At 34.7% G+C, this 19,710-nt stretch overlaps 1 protein-coding gene across 2 annotated transcripts in view; it reads left to right on the top strand.

The window, feature by feature from the left end:
* MED13L (mediator complex subunit 13L) overlaps positions 1 to 19,710 on the top strand; it is a 282,380-nt gene that overhangs the window by 130,081 nt on the left and 132,589 nt on the right. For both annotated transcript variants that reach the window (XM_059408507.1, XM_059408506.1), the window contains exon 3: positions 11,888 to 11,972. In XM_059408507.1, coding sequence (XP_059264490.1) covers positions 11,888 to 11,972 — 85 coding nt within the window. The remainder of the gene's footprint in view (positions 1 to 11,887; positions 11,973 to 19,710) is intronic.

Here is a 19,710-nt window from a genome sequence, read left to right as displayed (position 1 = left end):
AGGTTGTCTTTTGCTCTGCTTCCTTGAGGTCACGGTGTTTTTCTTTGTGGAAAGTTCTATGCAGTATAGTAAGCACGCATCTGTTGACATCACCCTTGTGTGCACAGAGGTGGCGGCATTCTTGTGTGTGAGTGAAGAGATGGCCTTTCGTGTGTGTGTGTGTGTGTGTGTGTGTGTGTGTGTGTGTGTAGAACTTCTCATGGCCATGTGGTACAAAGCAGCTGATGAGAAAGTGAACGGCTGGGAATGGGTCATTTCAGATACAGGAGTAGTTAGGGAAAGCCACTGGAAGATGACCGTAGAGTTGAGACCTGAGAATATGCCAGCCACACAAAGGGGGAAAGTTAAGGCTGAAGACCGTGAGCTCACTCTGTTGGAGAAAGAGATAGCCAGACAGTGTTGTTGAAACTGGAAAACCAGCAGGTGATGGAAGAGATTGCTGGTGATGTGATCAGGTGGGACCTTGCGGTAGGCCGTGGTAAGGACCTTAAATAGGTTATTAATGCTGTTTGAAGCCATTGGAGTGGAATTTTCAGCAGAAAAATGCTATGGCTTGATTTAAAGTTTGAAAAGATCCCTTTGGCTCTCACATGGAGAGTGGTCTCAGGGTGCTGGGAGTGAAAGCAGTGAAAACTGTTAACAAGCTTTTGCTTCTTGAAGAAGCTGAAGTGTAAAAGAAACTCAAGTATGATATCTGTACTTTACAGGGTGTTAATCTGTGTATCTTCTGTCCAAACAACATTTGTTTCATGTTCACTGCATTTTGTCTTAAGGCTGTTTTCTTTATTATCTGATAAACATGTAAGTTGCTAAGTCATTGTTAGGGGTAATATTGTTTTTGAAAATATGCAAGTTTAGGGTATTCATTGTCATTTTAAGGCTGTATACATATACTTAATATTTAAAATGTGATTTGGAAAGCTTGGATAAAAATTTATAGCAATTATAATTTTTGTTTATTCCATTACAAGATATTTGAACATGCATCTTAAAAGTTGTGGTCAGGGAAAAAAAATAGTGATCATGTTATGTGTAATTGAACCTTTAACTTCATATTATTCCATATGTAGTTTTTATTTTCGAAGCACAATTAAAAACAGGCTTTAAAATTGTGAGCTGCAATAGAGAATTGCATACAAAATAATTTTTTACAACAAACATCTAATATATAGCTCCCAAGAAATATTACAGTTACCACAGAGGCTTCCTGAGTTACTTCTTTACTCTCAGATCTCTCTACTTTTCCTTAAGTGGCAAATGCTAATTAAAGTAGCTTTTCATTGTTATACTGTTTAATAGCTGTTTTTTAAATTGTGGAAAGGAGAATCAACATGGGCAGACACCAGTTGACAAAGTTAGTATTAATATTGTGTGTTCCAAAAGGTAATTTAAAAGTTAATTATTTAGAAAATAAATAAGCAAAAAAAAAAGTTAATTATTTGGAAAATATGTATTTTTTCCTCATAGGAAAAACCTATGCTTAACTGGTGGGTAAATTCTAAGGCTAACTTGTAAAAAGCTGATTTTTACCTGTAATGCTTAATTCTATTGTTAGTCTGGGGTTTTGTGATGTGAAAGAGTAGCTTGGCTAGCAGTTGATTCTATGAATATTTGAAATTTCCACAATCTGTCTTGGAAGGCTTTCCCACATTCTAGTGCACTACATTAGAATTCTGCAGTTTGAGAGCTGGAAAGAACAGAGAAAGTAGAGAAGAATTATGAAAGAAGCAGCAGAGCCAGGGAATTGTTAGCAGAGTGACCCAGGCTTTCTGGGCTTCTAGTTCTCTTTACTTCTTTTCCTGAGTGGTTTGCAAGTTCTGTCTTCTTTGCAAATTCATCGTATTTGTTTATGTTTTCAAATGACGCCTCTATAGAATTTCATTATTTACAATGGATAAAACTTGCAGCAACACTTACTAACATGTAGAGATTTTGGAAAGGGCCAGAGACTGGTTGGACTCTTCCATAGGACACAATACTCTTAGGACCCCAGGGAGAAAACCACTGCTGGGTGTGGTATTGAACCTCCCCAGCCCTTCCCCACCCCAGATAGTTCCTTATCCAAAGTTACTAGGTCACTTCACCCTCTAGTCAAAATGCAGTTCTTGGCCAAGTTTAGAAAGAAAATAGGATTGGACTCATTCACACCACTGTGTAAATAACTGATCTTCATTTCCCAAAGAACATTCAGATTTCATTATTGAATCATTACTTTAAAGCAATCTTGTAGTGTTGAACCACCTACATAAAGTGAAAATGTTGGCCATGTTGGAGTATTTAGATTACTTATGAACTTTTTGCTTATGAGTTGGAAACTGCTTAGCTTGTTAAAAGTTTTGGATAAAGACAGCTTTTTCCTGGATATGTTTCAATTTAAAGTTTTGAGAAGCTTTTATTGCTTTCCAATAGGTTGTTTTTGAATTAAAAAAGCATAAATTAATTTTGAAGACTTGAGGGGAGAATTGTACATTCTGGCTTTTAAGATTCTTCTTAGAACCAGGTTAATATAATGGAAACTTGTATGTAAACCAAGTCGTTTGTTAATGCAAAATGTTCTCATTACTAAGAATTCAATTAAGTTGAATTTTTTTAGTAAAAAAATTTTTGTAGTGACATGTTTGATAATGATGATTAATTTTATATCTCCCGGACAGAAGACAGGCAGGGACAGTCATCGAAGTGATTTGATTAGTTTTGGGGGAGTCATGACAAAGGAGGCTTGGACACTTACAGAATAGAAATACTGTAGATGTTATCCTCTGTAATAACTTATTTTATTCCAGATGATAAAAATTTTGGACTTGTGTGATTCTAAATGCACATCAGAGCTCAGTGACCCACTTACTCACACATTAAAGATAGGCTACAGATTTCCTACTTTCTAACCTGGTGTGGTACCACAGATCAGAAAACTCTAAAATCCAGCAGCTAAAAATTGCTCAGGCATTTTGCTGTTTTACAGAAATTCATTCGTGCTATGTAACTTTTTTTAAAAAGCTATTTTAGTTCTCAAAGTTTTATGAACTACACCTAACTTTTCCTCTTTGCTTATTTTTGTTTCTTTAGTTACAGATTTTCACAAATACTGTTTTCCTAGTTTTCTAGCACATTCTTAATTGTAAAATAGAGTAGTGTTATAGAAAGCTTAAGAAAGAGACTAATGTTTAAAAAAAATAATTATACAGGATCTACTAATCCGGAGAAAATATTTTCCAATAATTTGGTTTAACTGTAATCTTTCAATTCCTGGTTAATATATATTTCCTCTGTTAACCACCTAATTCCCCATAAACAATAACCCAGCAACCTATATGCATAAACCCACAAAAGACTGTAGTTGTGTGGGAATGTGGAGAAGTGATTTATTTTTGAAAATTGACTTTACATGTTTCACTATAATGCGGCTTAGGACTTTTTTCCCTTTAAAGTAAAGGCTTTTTATATCTATAATTCAAACCTTTGCCAGGTATAGTGATAAGCTGGGGATATGATAAAAAGATACAAAATTATTATTCTGCTTTCCTGTTTTTAATAAAGAATACATTTGTTGGTTTTTTTTTTTTTTAACTTTTACTTAAAAGAGAAAGTAGACTTTTTGTTTTGTCCTAGCACTTTATGTAAAGGGAAACAAATTATTTTGTAGTAGAACTATGTAATGGAAAAAGTCAAGAGAACAAATTATTTTGTAGGAGAGGGAGGTGGGATGATGGAAAAAGAGAAGAGAGTAACACTGCTGTTGAATTTTGTAGTTTTATGGTGAAAGGAATGGAAGGAAGATCGATAATAATTACAGTTAAGATGACAAAAAAAATTCTGTATTTTTTGCCTCCAAAGAATTGGATATGTAGAATGAGATTGCTTGGTAATGGTCTGCTGTTCTTATTTGCCATAGACTGTCTAGCTTAAATACAGACCGAAGTACCCATCAGGTCTCAAGGATATGGCACGGAGCCTGGTCTAGAAAAACCTTTGTGTATGAAGTATTATTCATAGTAGTCATCTCCCCTCCACCCCCCTTCTTCTCACTCTCTCTTTTTGGGCAGATGTTATTTTTGCTACATTTGCTATTTTAACCTGTCAGTTAAAAAATAATTACTATGTCAGTATGGCTGGCGGCTCATATAGGAAAAATATGCTGTCTCTTAATCAAAGGTGATTACAGTTTTTTCCTGTCTGTAAATGTGCTTGTTGTGTAACGAGAATGCATTAGTCTCAGCCTGATGTACGAAATGAAAGGCAGCAAGAAGCAGCACCATTGTTATCACTCCAGGCGTGTCTAATGAATCGTGTTTCCATGTTCTCTCGGTCACGCCGAAGAGTGCCCTCAGCCAGGGCTAAGCCTCCTGTAAAATGCTCTTTAAGATTATTGTAGCAGGAGCAGAAATGCTGGGTGAGTGGGGGTTGGGAGAGAAAGCCAACCAGACAGCTGCATTTCAAACAGTTACAGCTGCAAGGATTACTCACTGTAATAGCAGTGACAGACAACTGTTTGAGCTTTAGTGTAAAAGGCAATTTGGGGACTTGCCCTGTCAGAATGTTAGTAGCAATCTGTGTGTGTGTGTGTGTGTGTGTGTGTGTGTGTGTGTCCCCGTCTGTGTAAGTTTATAAAATGTTTATTTTGTAGCATTAATGATTTAAACTAAATGTCCTAACTGAACTGCATATCTGGATTTCTTTCTCAAAATTTAATTCTGTTTTGTGGTGGTTCCTGTTCTACGAATGTTGATCTTTCTTGTAATTTCTGAGCATGTAGCTTTTTTTTTTTTTTAAAGCATGTAGCTGTTCAATAAATAATAGCCTTATTTTAAAAAAATTTATTGCAAACACAATGTGGTACAGAAAAAAATAGTTAATCCATCAACCAAAGATAACTTAATTTTGATGGCTGTTCTTCAGACCTTTGTTTATGTATATTATATAGCAAAATTAAGAGCATATTGATAGCTTTAGAGTGTAAAAAGTAATAGTTATTTTTAAAAAGTCTCTGGAAGAAGTAGCAAATGGGGGCAAGTTTGTTCTTAGAAGTCAGTAATGGCCATTGTGCAAGATTCTTTTTTCCCCACTGTGTAGCTATTAAAGAAACATTGCAGCCTGACTGTTTTTTTTTGTGGCAATTGTCTTTTGAAGGTCGTGTTCAATTTATCTAGAAATTTAGTTTTATGGTCTCCTTCAATTTAAAGTTTAGTAGCTTTACATGGAGTCCTGTGATCCATTGAAATGCTAACTTGGGTCATGTCTCAACTGCTACAATGCTGTGTAGAAACCGTCATTAAAATTCTGGTTATCCTGCAACTGACAGAGAACTCATGCTGTTAGAGATTCCTTAGTAAAACATTATACTATTAAAATTGTGAATCACAGATGGTAGCTACACTTGTGGTGAACATAGCATAACAGAGAAATTGAATCACTATGTTGTACACTTGAAATTACTGTAATATTGTGTGTCAGCTATACTTAAATTTTAAAAAAATTAGAATTTTGAATCACAACTTCTGTCCTATGCCTATTAACATATTAGTAATTATTTAAAGTTACAAATAGGTCAAAACAAATGGGGTATTTTGATCTATATCTTCTATCTAATTCTTATTTGATTGATTAACTGACATTGGGAAAGTTAAAATCTATTTTCAGTATAGATTTGTTAAGTGATACCAAATAGTCTACACCCACAAGTAATTCAAGGAAATCAGAGCACTAAGTAGGTTGAATTTGATATAAGTAATAAGTCCATTTAGTTATTAATGACTTTAAATATAGATTTTACAAGGCAATCAATGGCAGCATAACTGTGATCAATCGTGTTGTATGTAATTGGATTTTTTATGGGTATAATGCTATTTTCAGAATTAATGTAGCATTATGCTGCTTTGTTACTCAGTTTTTTCATGTCAATTTTAAGAAAGTAGATATTTCAGAATTCTCTATCTTTAAAGCATTTCATTTGATGCAGCCCATAAAATTAAATTGATAGATGTTTCATTATGCTATCTGCTTAGCGCAATTGATAGGGGATTTAATAATTTAAAGCAGTTAAAAAAATCAGTTAAAAAAACTAGTATGCTTTATAAATTTCAAATAAAGGTAGAAAACAAAGGCAGCGGGCAAATTATAAATCCTGCATTCAAAGCTGTGCTATCTTTAGCACTTTGTCACTGAAATCTACCTGAGAAGTAATCTCCTTGTTTCATTTTCCTTGCTTTAATCTATTTGTATTTCTGGAGTTTGGAGCAAAATTTGATTTTCAGTAATTTTAATGGCTGAATAAGGAGTGCCATCCCAGAGAGTGCCCCTCCCCCCTTCAATATTTGCAGTGGCCAATGTGGTTACTGAACCCAATGTTCTGGATAATAGGTTTCATTAGTTTTGATGCCTGAGGTAAAAAAGCAGTAGGTGGGAGTAAGAAGTGTTTTTGATGTCTAGACGTTCATTTCAGCTGTTGCAGCAATATGATACATTAAAAGGAAATATGTATCATAGCTCAGAGGAAATATGTATTCTTTGAAAGTAATTCTACTTTTAAACTGTGTAAGCCAGGGTGACCTAAATTCTAAAAGCATGAACTTGAATTTCTTTAAGATTTCACAATTTTTATGCTCCTCCCTACCCGATTCCATTCTCCCTCCTCCCACTTTTACCCCTTCAAGTAAAGTATGTCAGTTTCATTGGTTGAATTGGAAGGGCTATCTTTCCAAGATCTCTGCTGGGAAACACAAAAATCATTGAAGTATATGCTGCTTTGATATTTTGCCATATTGACTTTTTTCCTGAACCTTTTATATGGTTTTTCTTTCAGAGAAGCTTATTAATTCTGCAAGGAGCCATGTTTCTCAAAGTTGAAAGAAGTTATATTACAATTTGTGAGGATTTTGAAAAATTATTTGGGCACTAAGAAGTAATTACTACTACCTAAATTTTGCTTTATAAAACTGTCTCCTGCTCAAAGAAAAAAATTTATATCGTACTTTTGCAGTTTAAATATTTGATTATGAGTATAGCTATATTAAAAAATGTAGAATAACAGCAATTTAAACAAATTCTTATTATAGCTTTTACAACTTAAATGTGATAACTTAGTGCCAAAATAGTTTTTCTTTGAAAATAGGCAGCTGTGCCACTACTTAGTTCTGTTTTTCTGTTTTAACTTGGCTATAATAGACCATACAACAACAGGAGAATGTTTTAATTCAGGAATTCTTTGTTTTGGTTGAATCTTGCCACTCATTTATTATAGAACACATTTTAGGTCTTTTGGTGCTTTCTTTTCTGAGACTAACAAACTTATAGAAAAATTCTTGCATTACATTTAAGTAGATTTATAGTCATCTGTAGAGATGGTCTTATTGCTACTTTATATTCTTAAAGAATTAATAAGTATTTAAATATAAACTGGAAAGATCAGAAGAATTAGAAAGGCTTTTTAAAATTTTATAGATAAGAGATAGTATACCCTGGGAAGATTATAGATTTCATAAAGATGTGGTCCAGCACCTGCAGGCTTTCTTATAAATTTCATGGTGGTTGCTTTTCTTCTCAGTCCACCTTGGAAGGGAGATAGAGAATTAAGTACTGAATGCATCTTCCTTCATTTACAGAAACTTAATTTAGACTACTAGTACCTTGTCCATGTCTCTCCCCCATATCCCTCCTTACTGTCTGAAGAATCTAAATATCAAGCAAATGGAATGTTAGTTTAAATTTCACTAGATCCAGAGTCAAAGATGTGGTACATGAGCATCTAGTGGACTTTAGCATCTATGTCCTTGTCCATATTGCTGGAGAGAATGGAAGAGAGCACTTGTTTTCAGCTCCTGCTAGGGGTGACCGTATTTGACACCCAGCAGAACGTATGAAATAGGCAATTCCCAGTGATTGGAAGAAGTCAAATACTGAGTGGCTAAATGTCGTATGTCCTTCACTTTGTATCATGGCACTGTGGTGAAAACGTTCTCCCCACTCCCCCATTTGTGGGGAGTGCTCCATTCAAAGCTTAGTACATAGAAGAAAGCCTCAGAAATTGGTAAAGATTGTTTCCTAGGTAGAAAATCAACCTTGATAGTAAGCTATTTTATTTTACTCTTATTTTAAAATAAAAGACTTCTATTTTTTTATTTAAAAAAATATTTGATAGCTGTACTGCAAAGGATTTAAAGTTGTTGTTGCCTTATAGAGGTTTTCAAAATCTATATTAGTTTTTTGAGAGCATTCCTAATTTCTAGCCTGGTGCTTGAGGCATAACATAGCCAAGAACTGTGGGCCAGTGTATGTTGGCCAAATATCTATTAGATTCCAAAAATGCTGTTCTGGATTTAACTTATGTTAGCATTTTAGAGATTCATTGAAAATCCACTGCTCTTTTATTTCTGGAAATTTTGTACATGAAGTAGATAATAAAGCTTGGTCTTTTGTTCCTTTCTACAAGTATGCTTGGTGTTTAAAAACAGTAAGTTAAAAGAGTAGCAAACTAATGCATTATCCTTAAAATGCATGGCCTAATTGATATTATTTATTATTATCCTTGATTACAGTTGTTGACTTCCAATAAATTAATGACTGCTCTTGAATCTTTAATATGTAAGATGAAATTTAGGCGTTCATTTGAAATCCAAATACTGTGCCCTTGTAAATTACCTCTGCTGACTTACATTTTAAATTTTACTGGTTAGCTTATAGGATAATTTATAATTTTCTGTTGTTTCTTAAGCCTACTTAAACAAGAGCTTAATGTAGTCAGATTTGTTTTACTTTGTGTTACTTCTTTCTTCCCAGTGTTGTATTTAATTGGTGCCTAAACTTTATATAAATTTACATAATGTAAAGGAAAATATAAGAATTACCATATAAAAAGTATATTAATAAGGGTATTTTTCAAACTTTCAGTATTTAAGAATTTTTTGAGAAATGTTTTAGAGAAATTTTTGTTCTCTTTGTATTATTTGCAGTACTTAATATGAAGTACTTAATACAATTTATAGGATAGTATATTTTTTCTTAAGATTTTATTTATTTATTCGACAGAGAGATAGCCAGAGCAGGAACCTAAGCAGGAGGTGTGAGATAGGGAGAAGCATACTCCCCACAAGCAGAGAGCCCGATGTGGGGGCTCGATCCCAGTATCCTGGGACTGTGACCAGAGCCGAAGGCAGATGCTTAACAGCTGAACCACCCAGGAGCCCCAGTGTAGTATATTGTATTGTAAGGGTGGACCACTCTAGTCTGTAGTCTCTTGTGGGTGAAACTGTTTTTTTTTGTGTGTGTTTTGTTTTTTTTTGCTTTTAATAATTTGTGAATGAAGCTTAACCAAATAAATCATATTGTTTGGATAAAAATAATCATGTTCAGGATACGTAGATTTAGAGTAGGAGTTCTTCTGATTCATATCCTGTTCTCATATTCAACACTAAAAATAAAAAAAATCAGTAAGTATATTCATAATGGCATAGGTTCAGAAGCTGTGTCTAATAGTAAAATGAGTTTATGTAGAGCAATAAAAGATTGTAAATTTTACTGTTTTTAGTCTATAAGTTTTACCAAATATACATGGTTTATAACCATTTTGATTTTTGAGAGAATCAAGATGTAGAACAGTTCCATGATTCCCCAAATTTCCCATGTCGCTTTGTTATCAACTACTCCCATTCCAGGGAGAGTCCACTGACAGACCTTGTTTGGATTCTGATTTGGTGTATACCAAAGTACGTACTTTAAAGTATATCAAAGCAAACAAAAAGAAAGAAAAAAACAGGGTGGTTGAAGCAGATTACACAATGTTGATATTTGGTTTAGAAATTTATTGGTGCTGTTATTTTAAAGTGTGTTTGAAGATATTAATTTTTTTTTTTTTTAAATTAAAAGAAAACCTGCAGAATAGGCGTCACCAACTTGGAAAAAAATCTTGGAAAGAAGAGTGGTACTCTTCACAAATGCTGTATCACCAGCACTCTTTATAACACAAAAGACTGTTATGTAGAAAAACACTGACACTAGTGACTGAGTCACAAAGTGGTTCAGAAGAGTCATACACTGAATGCTGACGAATTTTTAGGAATTTTCAACCTTTTTCTGTGGGGGCTTATATTATCTGTTTTATGTATGTACAATAATGATACTTGAAAAACATGTCAATAAGGGCACCTGGATGGCTCAGTCAGTTCAGCCTCCCACTCCTGGCTTTGGCTCAGGTCTTAATTTCAGGATTGGGCCCTGTGCTCAGCAAGAGATCTGTTTCTCTGCTTCTCTCTCCCTCTCTCTCTGTCCCTATCCCTGGGTTCCTTTCTCTCCCTCTAAACTAAATAAATTAATTAAATAAAAGTCAATAAATATAAAAGCCCTTTAAATAATTGCAAGTTAAAAATTGTTAAGTGATAAGAGCCATGTTATAGTTTAATTGGCAGCTCGCTTCTACAAAACCCTTCACCTTCAGTGATGTATAAAAAATTGTGCTTCTTTAAATTGATGGTGTCTTACCGTCAATGAGACACATTAGGAAGGAAAAGCAAATTAATATGGGGTGTTCATTTTCTTGAAATGTTAGCTCTCTTTCTTACCCAGGAAAACTCTTCGTAGAAGATAAATGTGTGAGAACACAGATTCATGACACCGTCAGTGGATTGTAGAAAACTTTCGGTTGTTTTGTCTTCAACAGAGGCAGTCTGTTGCTAGCAGCAGTGTTTGTTTATTTGCTGTACTTTATTTTCATTTCTTTAGTGATAAATAATAAAATGTTTCTGACAGAGGTTGCTTTGGGAAATTTGGTAAATCATGGTTAGCCACATAGGCAGGAAAATAAAGAGCCTATCTGACATACCAAGAGTAAAATTATCCAGTTTTATCATTATAAAAAAAGTTCTATAGATAAAACCCCTAAATGTAAATACACTTTTTCTGATTCTATGTTATTGGAGAATATGGAGATGCATTTTGAGATGTCTGTTGGTGTGGTAAAAGCATTACAGATGCATTGTGGATTTAACATGCGTTTTAATTCTCTGTCAGAATTTTTTCTGGTGAGTGCTTTTGTCAAGATAACAAGTAAAAGGGAGAGAAAATTTTCTTCTGCAAATGTCGTTTCCATCCTTCCAACTTTTTGCTATCTTGAACTGAACTAATATAATTTAAAAGGAAATCAGCTGTCTTCTCTAGGGTGTTTTACATCCTTTTATATATGAAAAGAATGTTAGGAACGCATAGGGCATTGTTAGTCTGTTGGATTCTCTTGGTGTTAGAGTTACATGTGGCTCAGTGTTATGTTATATTTCCAAGGCAAATACGGTATTTCCCAAAATGTCAATCATAATGAAATTACAAGTTTAAGAAATAAATTTGATTTTCTATTAAGATTTGGTTTCTTGGCATATCCTCTAAAATCATGTCGTTAAAATCCTATTGAGAACATTTTATTTATTTATTTATTTAGAACATTGAAGGAAATTTGAATAACTAACATCTTGGAATATTTTCTCCTTTTGGTTTTTCCTCTAAAAATACAGATGCTAACCTTAGCATTAGTTTGTGACATTTTGTTATCTTTAAATAGAATTTTAATAAAATTTGTCTTTGTGGCACTGTGAGGTAGAAAGATTAATTTGAGAATTTCAAATGAATTCAAATTTTGAAGCATTGAGTTGGAGGGACTTTTGCCGGAGAGGGGTTTTACCATGCTTATATTTTGAAAACTTTAAAAATTGAAACGTGTGATTTCCTTCTGTACATAGGTATTTTATGACGTTGGGCAAGTATTTAACTTCCTTTTTCAGTTTCAGCAAAAGATAATTCATTTCAGTGAATGCATTAACTTTGCTTTAGAAAAATGTTTTGAAAGTTAATTTTTATTTGGACACCTTTCTTACTGGTTCAGTTTTTTGTTTTGTTTTGCTTTTTTCAGTTGTGGAAGAAGGACTCTGGGAAAATGGCCTTTCCTATGAATGCCGGACACTGCTCTTCAAAGCAATCCACAATCTGTTAGAAAGGTAAGAGAAGGAACAGCAGCACGGTTTTCTTGAGACACTCAAGTGTAGTGCTGGGTATTCCCAGGTTTTCTTGTAATTCTCAGACTGCTTTCACATACAATTCTATGCAGATAAAATTATGTAAATCTCCTTCCTTTTATATTGATACAATTTTATACCTTAGGGAAGTTTTAGGAATAGCACAAGGAACTTCATATATCCTTTACGCAGATTCACCAGTTAGTTTTTCTTTTACCTCATTTGCTTTTTAGTTTGTGTGATTGCTTGCCCTTTTACTCCTAACTTGTGGATTTTAAATTTATTTCCTGAGCCACTCAGGAGTCATTTGCACACTTGAGATGGTTCTTACTTTAACTCCTAAGTGTTTAGGTATACATTTCCTAAGGATAAGTGTATCCAGTCATGTAAGCACTGTGTAATTTTTAGAATTAGGAGATCTAACATTGATAAAATGCTGTTATCTAATCTGTAGTTCAGCTCAGAGGTCATCAGTGGACCAGTTATGTCCTTGATATCTTAAACCCCTTTCCACTAAGATCCAATCCATGATCATATATTTTAGTCTTCATGTCTCTTTAAATCTAGAAGTGTTCCTTAGCCTTTTTTTTCCTTTCTTGACATTGACATTTTGAATGAGTTCAGGCCTTATGGTTTATATAATGTCCCTCAATTTTAGATAGTCTCCTCATGACTAGATTTAGGTTATGCATTTTATAGTAATACTATAAATACATAGAAGTAACATTGTGTCTTTCTCAGTATATCAAACCAGGAGGCCTTTGTTTTCTGTGTCAATGATATTAACATTGTTGATCACTTGTTTGAGGTGGTGTTCTGTCAGATTTCTTCACTGTAAATTAATAAATACTTGTTAACTATGACCTTTGTTTTCTGTCCTTGTAATTATTAAGTAATTTGTGGCCAGATACAATGAGATTGTTTAATTATCCTGTTACCACATTTTGACTTGTGTTTTATCTTCTTTTGTATAAATAAGGAGAGTTATGGCTGTGCTACATTAATTTTTAAATGTCACCATTCTTTCTACTTTCATTGTTTGACATTCTTTTTATAGGGAAGAGATTTTCGTTTTCTTGTATGTACGCACGTATGTATGTTTTTAATCTCCCCTAATCTTTTTAGTTATATAAATTTGGAGAAATGAATTTCTTTTTTATTCATTGGATTATAATTCATTACTACCATTATTTCGATGTGTAAATTCTTCCAGGTTTGACCACGGGAAGCCCCATCATGATGGCTTTAATGGCCTTTTGACCTGTCATTGTTCTAGTGCCTCTTTACTTTATGGCGTAACAGTATATTCCTGGCTTGGATAGTGTTTTAAGGGGAAAAACAGATGAGAAGGAATGGGTTAATTAAGAACTTCTATGAGAAAAACTTCTTCATTTCTGAGTCTTTATTTGGTACTTTGGTGATCAAAGCTGAAATGATATTCTGGTACTATTCAGTTCCTTAACCAAGCTGTTAGTTATGGTGATATCATTACAGTGTCAATGCTTAGGGGACCTCAGAAGGTGATAAGTTGTCACCATTTAAGTCACTCAGAAAGACCTTTCCCACCAAATATATCTTTTTCATTTTGAGCTTCAGTTCCCATCTCTGTGCTTTGAATTGGACCTAGAGGCCATCCATTTGTTACTAAGGCAGTGCATTTTAGAAGCATTGATGTTTGAGAGTTGAATATTCTTAAATATTTCAAATATTTGATAATTCTTTCTCCTTTCGCCTACTGCAGAACAAAAGTACACACAAAGTTCCTTCAGGAAAATGTGGAAACTTGACTGTTTCTATAATCTGATGCCATCACAAAGTTCTTATTATCTGTATAATGACTAATGTATCTTTAAAGATTTTATTTATTTATTTGACAGAGAGAGAGGATAGCAAGAGAGGGAACACAAGCAGGGGGAGCAGCAGAGGGAAAGGGAGAAGCAGGCTCTCTGCTAGCAGGGAACCCTATGTGAGGCTCAATCCCAGGATCCTGGGATCATGACCTGAGCCAAAGGCAGACAGATGCTTCACTGACTGAGCCACCCAGGCACCCCAAACACAGTCTTTTTCATGAAAATTTGTAATGTATGTGGAACAAAACATATATTTAAAAAAAAATAGCTCACTGTGTTTTTTAATATCATTTTTCTCCAGAAAAAATATTAATTTGTGGTTGAACTATGTTCTTTTCAGTCTTTTGTGTTTTAAATGGGAGAAAATTAGAACAGAAAAGCTGGGAGAGAAAAATGGAGATAATTCATTTATTCTATGCCCATGAATTCCACATTTGTGATAAAAACTGAACTTGAGGGGTGCCTTGGTGGCTCAGGTGATTAAGCGTCTGTCTTCAGCTCAGGTGTCCTGGGAACAAGGCTCATGTCAGGCTCCCTACTCAACGGGAGTCTGCTCCCCCTTCTCAAGCACACGTGTGCATGTTCTCTCTCAAAGAAAGGAAGGAAGGAAGGAAGAAAATCTTTAAAAAAAACTCCTGAAGTTCAGGTTAAGTTATTATTCGATAGGAAAGTTATTTGTGACATATGCAGTATCATGCAATAAAGCTTCAGATAGCTAAAGAACTTTGGATTAGACCTTGGTTTGGTTTCACAGTCTGTTACTTGGACAGTTACCCTAACCTCACTAAGCCTTAGTAAACACTTTTAAATTAAGTGAAGGATATTGTGCAACTTGAGTTTTTGTTAGGTGATGTATATGATACGTACTGCATAATGCTTGACCTATTGTTACTGTTCGAGAATTGTTCATTCCTTTCCCCATAAATTTATTATTTTGCATACTTTGATTTGAATCCTCTTACAAGACTTTACTTTGAAATAGTATTTCTTTTAGAAAATAATAATCAAGCTACTTAGCTCCCTTACTACAATTTAAAAGGACAAGTTGAGATTTTTGGGAAACATTGTAATAATTCCTTTGCCTTTCAAAATAATGTTCTCTTTTCATCAAACTTTAAGTGGCTGTGTTGTATGAGTGAAAATTAGCCTGCTCATGAGGCAGGGAATCCTTTTAAATGGTGGTTTTTAGCTCTCTTTATTCATTATCACCAGAAACTGGTTTGGCTAACACATGCTTCTTGCCCTTTTGTTTGTCCCTAGCTTAGACCATTTCCCGTAAACTTACTAAATCTGTGTACAGCCTAAATTTATTAAAATACAGTTTCCTCTCTTATTTCTGGCTTGGCAGTTTTCTATCATGCCTTGCCCTTTCTATTCTATTCAGAAAGATTGACTGGGTTTCCCAGTGAGGGTGTTTTGAGTTTCTAGCATGAAAGCCAGAATTAAGGTTATTGAAGCAGATCATCAAGGAATGTATTACCTGCAGGGTGTTTGTGCTTCCCAAACTATTTTTTTCCTAGTTTGCATATTAACAAAGCTTATACTAGTGGTTTATTATTTCTGCTTTTTGTATTTTTTAAGATATGGATTTGTTTAATTAAAAAGCAATTCCATTAACTACCTTGAGAGGCTCTCACTTACAGCTAAGTAGGAGTCATAGAAATTGATCTTTTTTCCAAAAGGCAGCAGTTGCTAGTGAGCACAGGAGGATGAGTTACTGCTGTGGTTTATTAAAAATAATTTCACTATAGAAATTAAGATAACATTGTAAACTTGACACAGAATAATTTCATTTTTATTGCTATTGATTGGTGCTGAGGTAATACTTAATACTGTATTGATATGTGTAGAATATTTTAAATTCTAAGGCAATAGGGCTTAAAACATTTTATCTTTCATTTACTTATTCCTCCTATAGCTCTGCAGTATTTGCATACACTGCACTGTATATGCCTAGCCAGTGTCATCTGTTCATTACGAAAACCAAAAACCTCACTGTTGGTTACTCAAGAGCATTGTCCTTCAAGGTGTCATGTAGAAGCTAACATATCTGGCCTGTATAACATATCTGGCCTGTAATACAGGGGCACACATGGCAACACATCCATTTCTTCATTACCTTCAGAGATGGAAGATGTTTTACGTCTCTGCTCTGCCAGCTTAATTAATATATGACTTGGGCAAGTGACTTAAGCTTGCAGAGTCTTTGTTCTTTACCTTTAAAATGGTGAAGGATTGTTTTGCTCAGCATAGTGCCTTTCTCATTATAAGAGCTCATAAATGGCTGTTAATATTAGAAAATTTAAGGTGGTGTTCTGTCAGATTCCTTCACTGTTAATATTAGAAAATAGAAATATCAGTAATACTATTTTCAGAATTTGGACACTAAATTAAGTCAGTTAGCCTGTTTACCCAGATAATTCTGGAATCCTTTTCTATAATATCCTTTTTTATGTGGTCATCCTCCTTTCCTTGAAAACTTCTGGTTGTGTGAGCACAGCTTTCTAAAGGAGTTCTTTTCATTTTCAGAGAAATGTCAGAACATTCCATTAGTTAGTTGAATGTTACAGAGTTCATTGTTTGAAAGTCTCTTATGCTGAGCAGAAGTCTGTTTCCTGTAATTGTTTTAAAAAGACCTTAATCCTATTCTTTGGGGGCTCATATATAATTTATCTAATCCTACTTCCATGTGATGGCCTGTTCAATATCTTGGTCCCCTTCAGTTTTTTGTTTCTTTGGTTATGGTTCTTATCATATAATATTGGATAACCCCACACCCCCACCCTCCAGATATCTCTCTAGTTAGTCCCATTCTCTTCATTTTGACTGCTACTGGCCTACTGTCATTAAGTGTTTGATGAAGTTTTTCAGTGGCCTCCTCTATAGTCAGGTTAGGCTCAGTTATGCTGCAGTAACAGAAGACCTGAAAGATCTTACTATCTTGCAACAACTGAAGTTTTTTTCTTGTTCATGCTGCTTGCCCACTGTGAGTCATTTACTGGTAGCATTCCTTATATCCTCTTGCCTCCAGGTAGGAATCATGTTGATCGGGCAGCCCTCTCAGAGACTGACTGGGCTCTTGACTAAGAGCAAAGAGTAATGGCAGGATGCATAATGGCTCATTGAAGCCTCTGTTTAGGAGTGGTGTATGATGTTTCTGCTCGCATTTCATTGGCTGAGAAATTTGCCACCAAGCTTAAAGTTAAACGGATGAGGAAGTATTGTTTTTGTACCTGTAGGAGGTACCCAAGTCACATGGCAACAACTTGATGTTAATCCCCCACCCCCACCCCCAGGGAGGTATAGAGCGTATTTGAAAATACAATACAATCTACCATACCTCTTGACTGCGGCCTTCTTCCTTCTCATACTCTGTTCTCCAAATTGGTGTTGGTTATATTACTAAAGAACAGATATATTTTGAAAACACAGTCATGCATGTATTTATACACATTTTTAAAAACTTTGAACCTTATTGACTTCTTTTGGTATAGTCTTGTGATTTTTTTTTTTTTTTTTTTTTTGAGTCAGAATTTTAGTATCTGAGACTGTTTGGGTCTTTTAAGTTTTATAGTTTTAGATGATGCAGTCATGCATATTTTTTCTCTTTTAGAGATAGTAAGTGTGCTTATTTTCTTAAGGACTGATTATCCCTTTTGGGCAAAATACCTGGAATGATAAAATATCATTAATTTTGTTGTAACCTATGTAGACTGTCTGCCGATTTTCCCATCATTTTCTGATAATGTCCGAGTTCAGATTGTTTTCATCAGTCTTTACAATTTAGTGAGATTTTGTTATGTATTGACAATGAACTTCTCAAAGGTTACACTTCATGTTTCAAGTTCAGGCTGCCTCACAGTCCTCACTAGTGGAAAAAGAGCTAGGATGTGAAGAGGTCATGGAAAACTAAAACCTTCGATCTTTTCCACTAGTTTCTTTACTTGGAATTTTTTTTTTTTTAAGATTTTATTTATTTAACACAGAGAGAGAGAGACAGTGAGAGAGGGAACCACAAGCAGGAGGAGCGGGAGAGGGAAAAGCAGGCTTCCTGCCAAATAGCTGAGCCTGATGCGGGGCTTGATCACAGAACCCTGGGATCTTGACCTGAGCCGAAGGCAGACGCTTAAGGACTGAGCCACCCAGGCGCCCCTTCATTTGGTATTTTTAATATTGCAGGTTTGATGGCTATTATTCCTATGTTACTGTAATTGGTGTGGTTTTCATAGTATACTGTATCCTTCTTACCTAACTGTAACTCAGTGAAATAAATCATTGGGTTGGAGAGGTGTAAGAAAAAGCCAAGAAATATGTGCAGTTCATATCACTGAGTTTTAGCGCTGCCTCAGCAATTTGCATCGCATGTGGGATTTTGGAAAATCTTGCATTCATATTGCTTTGTAGAAATGCTTAAAAGTGTCTAACATAATGCTGTCAAATTAAATGTGGTTAGTATATTTTAACTTTAATTATCTTAAGTTTTTAGAATAAAACACATAAATTGATTTTGATGGAACGGTATTTTTTTTTCCTCTCAAGGGCAAATCACTGCTTTGCACACAACGGAAGATTACATACATGGGTCTTTTGAAGCTGTTATGCTCTATCCTGTCCATACTTACTTAGGGAGACTTTAATCTCTGAGTATTGGACATTTGTAAAACATAGTGGCCCTTTAGAATAGTCCACTGGTGCTGCTTTCCTAATGGATCGCCAGCATAGTCACCCCATGGTAGTTTATAACACAGCTATAGAATTGCCTTTGTCCCAGAGCTTCTTGGTTTGCCAAGAGTTGGTGTTTAGAGGGAAGATATTCATTTGGAAAAGTACAGTAAAAATAACATGGAAGAAGTTGGAATTATAATTATGATAGCAGTAGCATTATATTTGTGTATTATAAGCTTTCAATGTCCTATGGTATTGTGATTTAATAGAGGTGATCATCAGAGGGCAAATGAGCACTGTCCTTGGATGTACTTGTTCAAAAATTTAAAAATAATTAATATATTCACAAGAGCATGGTGGTAGGATCAGGCCTAGTTGAAGAAAAGGTGATATAATTTTGCAGCATTGAGAGTCCTTGGGTATAATTTGATAACAGCAGGAAGTGAGGAATCAACAAATTCCCATTTTATTGAGTTGTGGTAGTGTGCAGTTCTCTAAAGGAAGTAGGAAAATGAGGTTTTAGATCTAAGGAGCACATTCTTTTAAAGGAAGAATCACTATAAACACTACACACACAGGTGGGTAAAGCGTGTATCTACTTATAAATGTCTAGAGAGAAACATTTTCCCCCTAAGACTAACTGATTTATCTATTTAATATTTTTAGGACAGAGAAAGGATTAAGACTTAAAAAAATGTGTGTCTGGACAGTGGGATTGATTAAAACAAAAAGTTTGAAATTAGAGGAGAGGTTCTTTGGAACAGCATTGGAATGGATGCTTAACCTTACAGAGATTTTGGAAAGGATGAAAATGATAGGGTTTACTTGGCCAGAGGAGACAGCATTCACCACTGGCACTACTGTGCCAGAGGGCACAGTAGGAACCCAAAATAATGAAGCTAGAATGGATCAGTTGAGAAAAAGTTTCTTCAGCTTTTTAGATTATAGGACTTTCTTTTATTTGGTTAGGAATTGGGAGCGATTTCTAGGAAGGAGATTAGTTTTTAGGAAGGAGACTTTTTTGCGTTTGTATTTGTATAGATTGGAGTGGTAAGGTAGGGGCTTTGATGCTGATGAGGAACTTCTGTTATGAAATTATATGAAATTGAGTTTATCCGAGCAGCTCCATAACGAGATAATAACACTAAAATGTACTTTGATTCAGGGTGTGGTAGAGCAACGCTGTCCTTGGACTTTTTAATCTT

Source organism: Mustela nigripes, chromosome 8 (assembly GCF_022355385.1).
Source record: "Mustela nigripes isolate SB6536 chromosome 8, MUSNIG.SB6536, whole genome shotgun sequence".
Lineage (NCBI taxonomy): Eukaryota > Metazoa > Chordata > Mammalia > Carnivora > Mustelidae > Mustela > Mustela nigripes.
The sequence above is the reverse complement of the archived record's forward strand: the minus strand, read 5'-3'. Positions and strand labels throughout refer to the sequence as shown.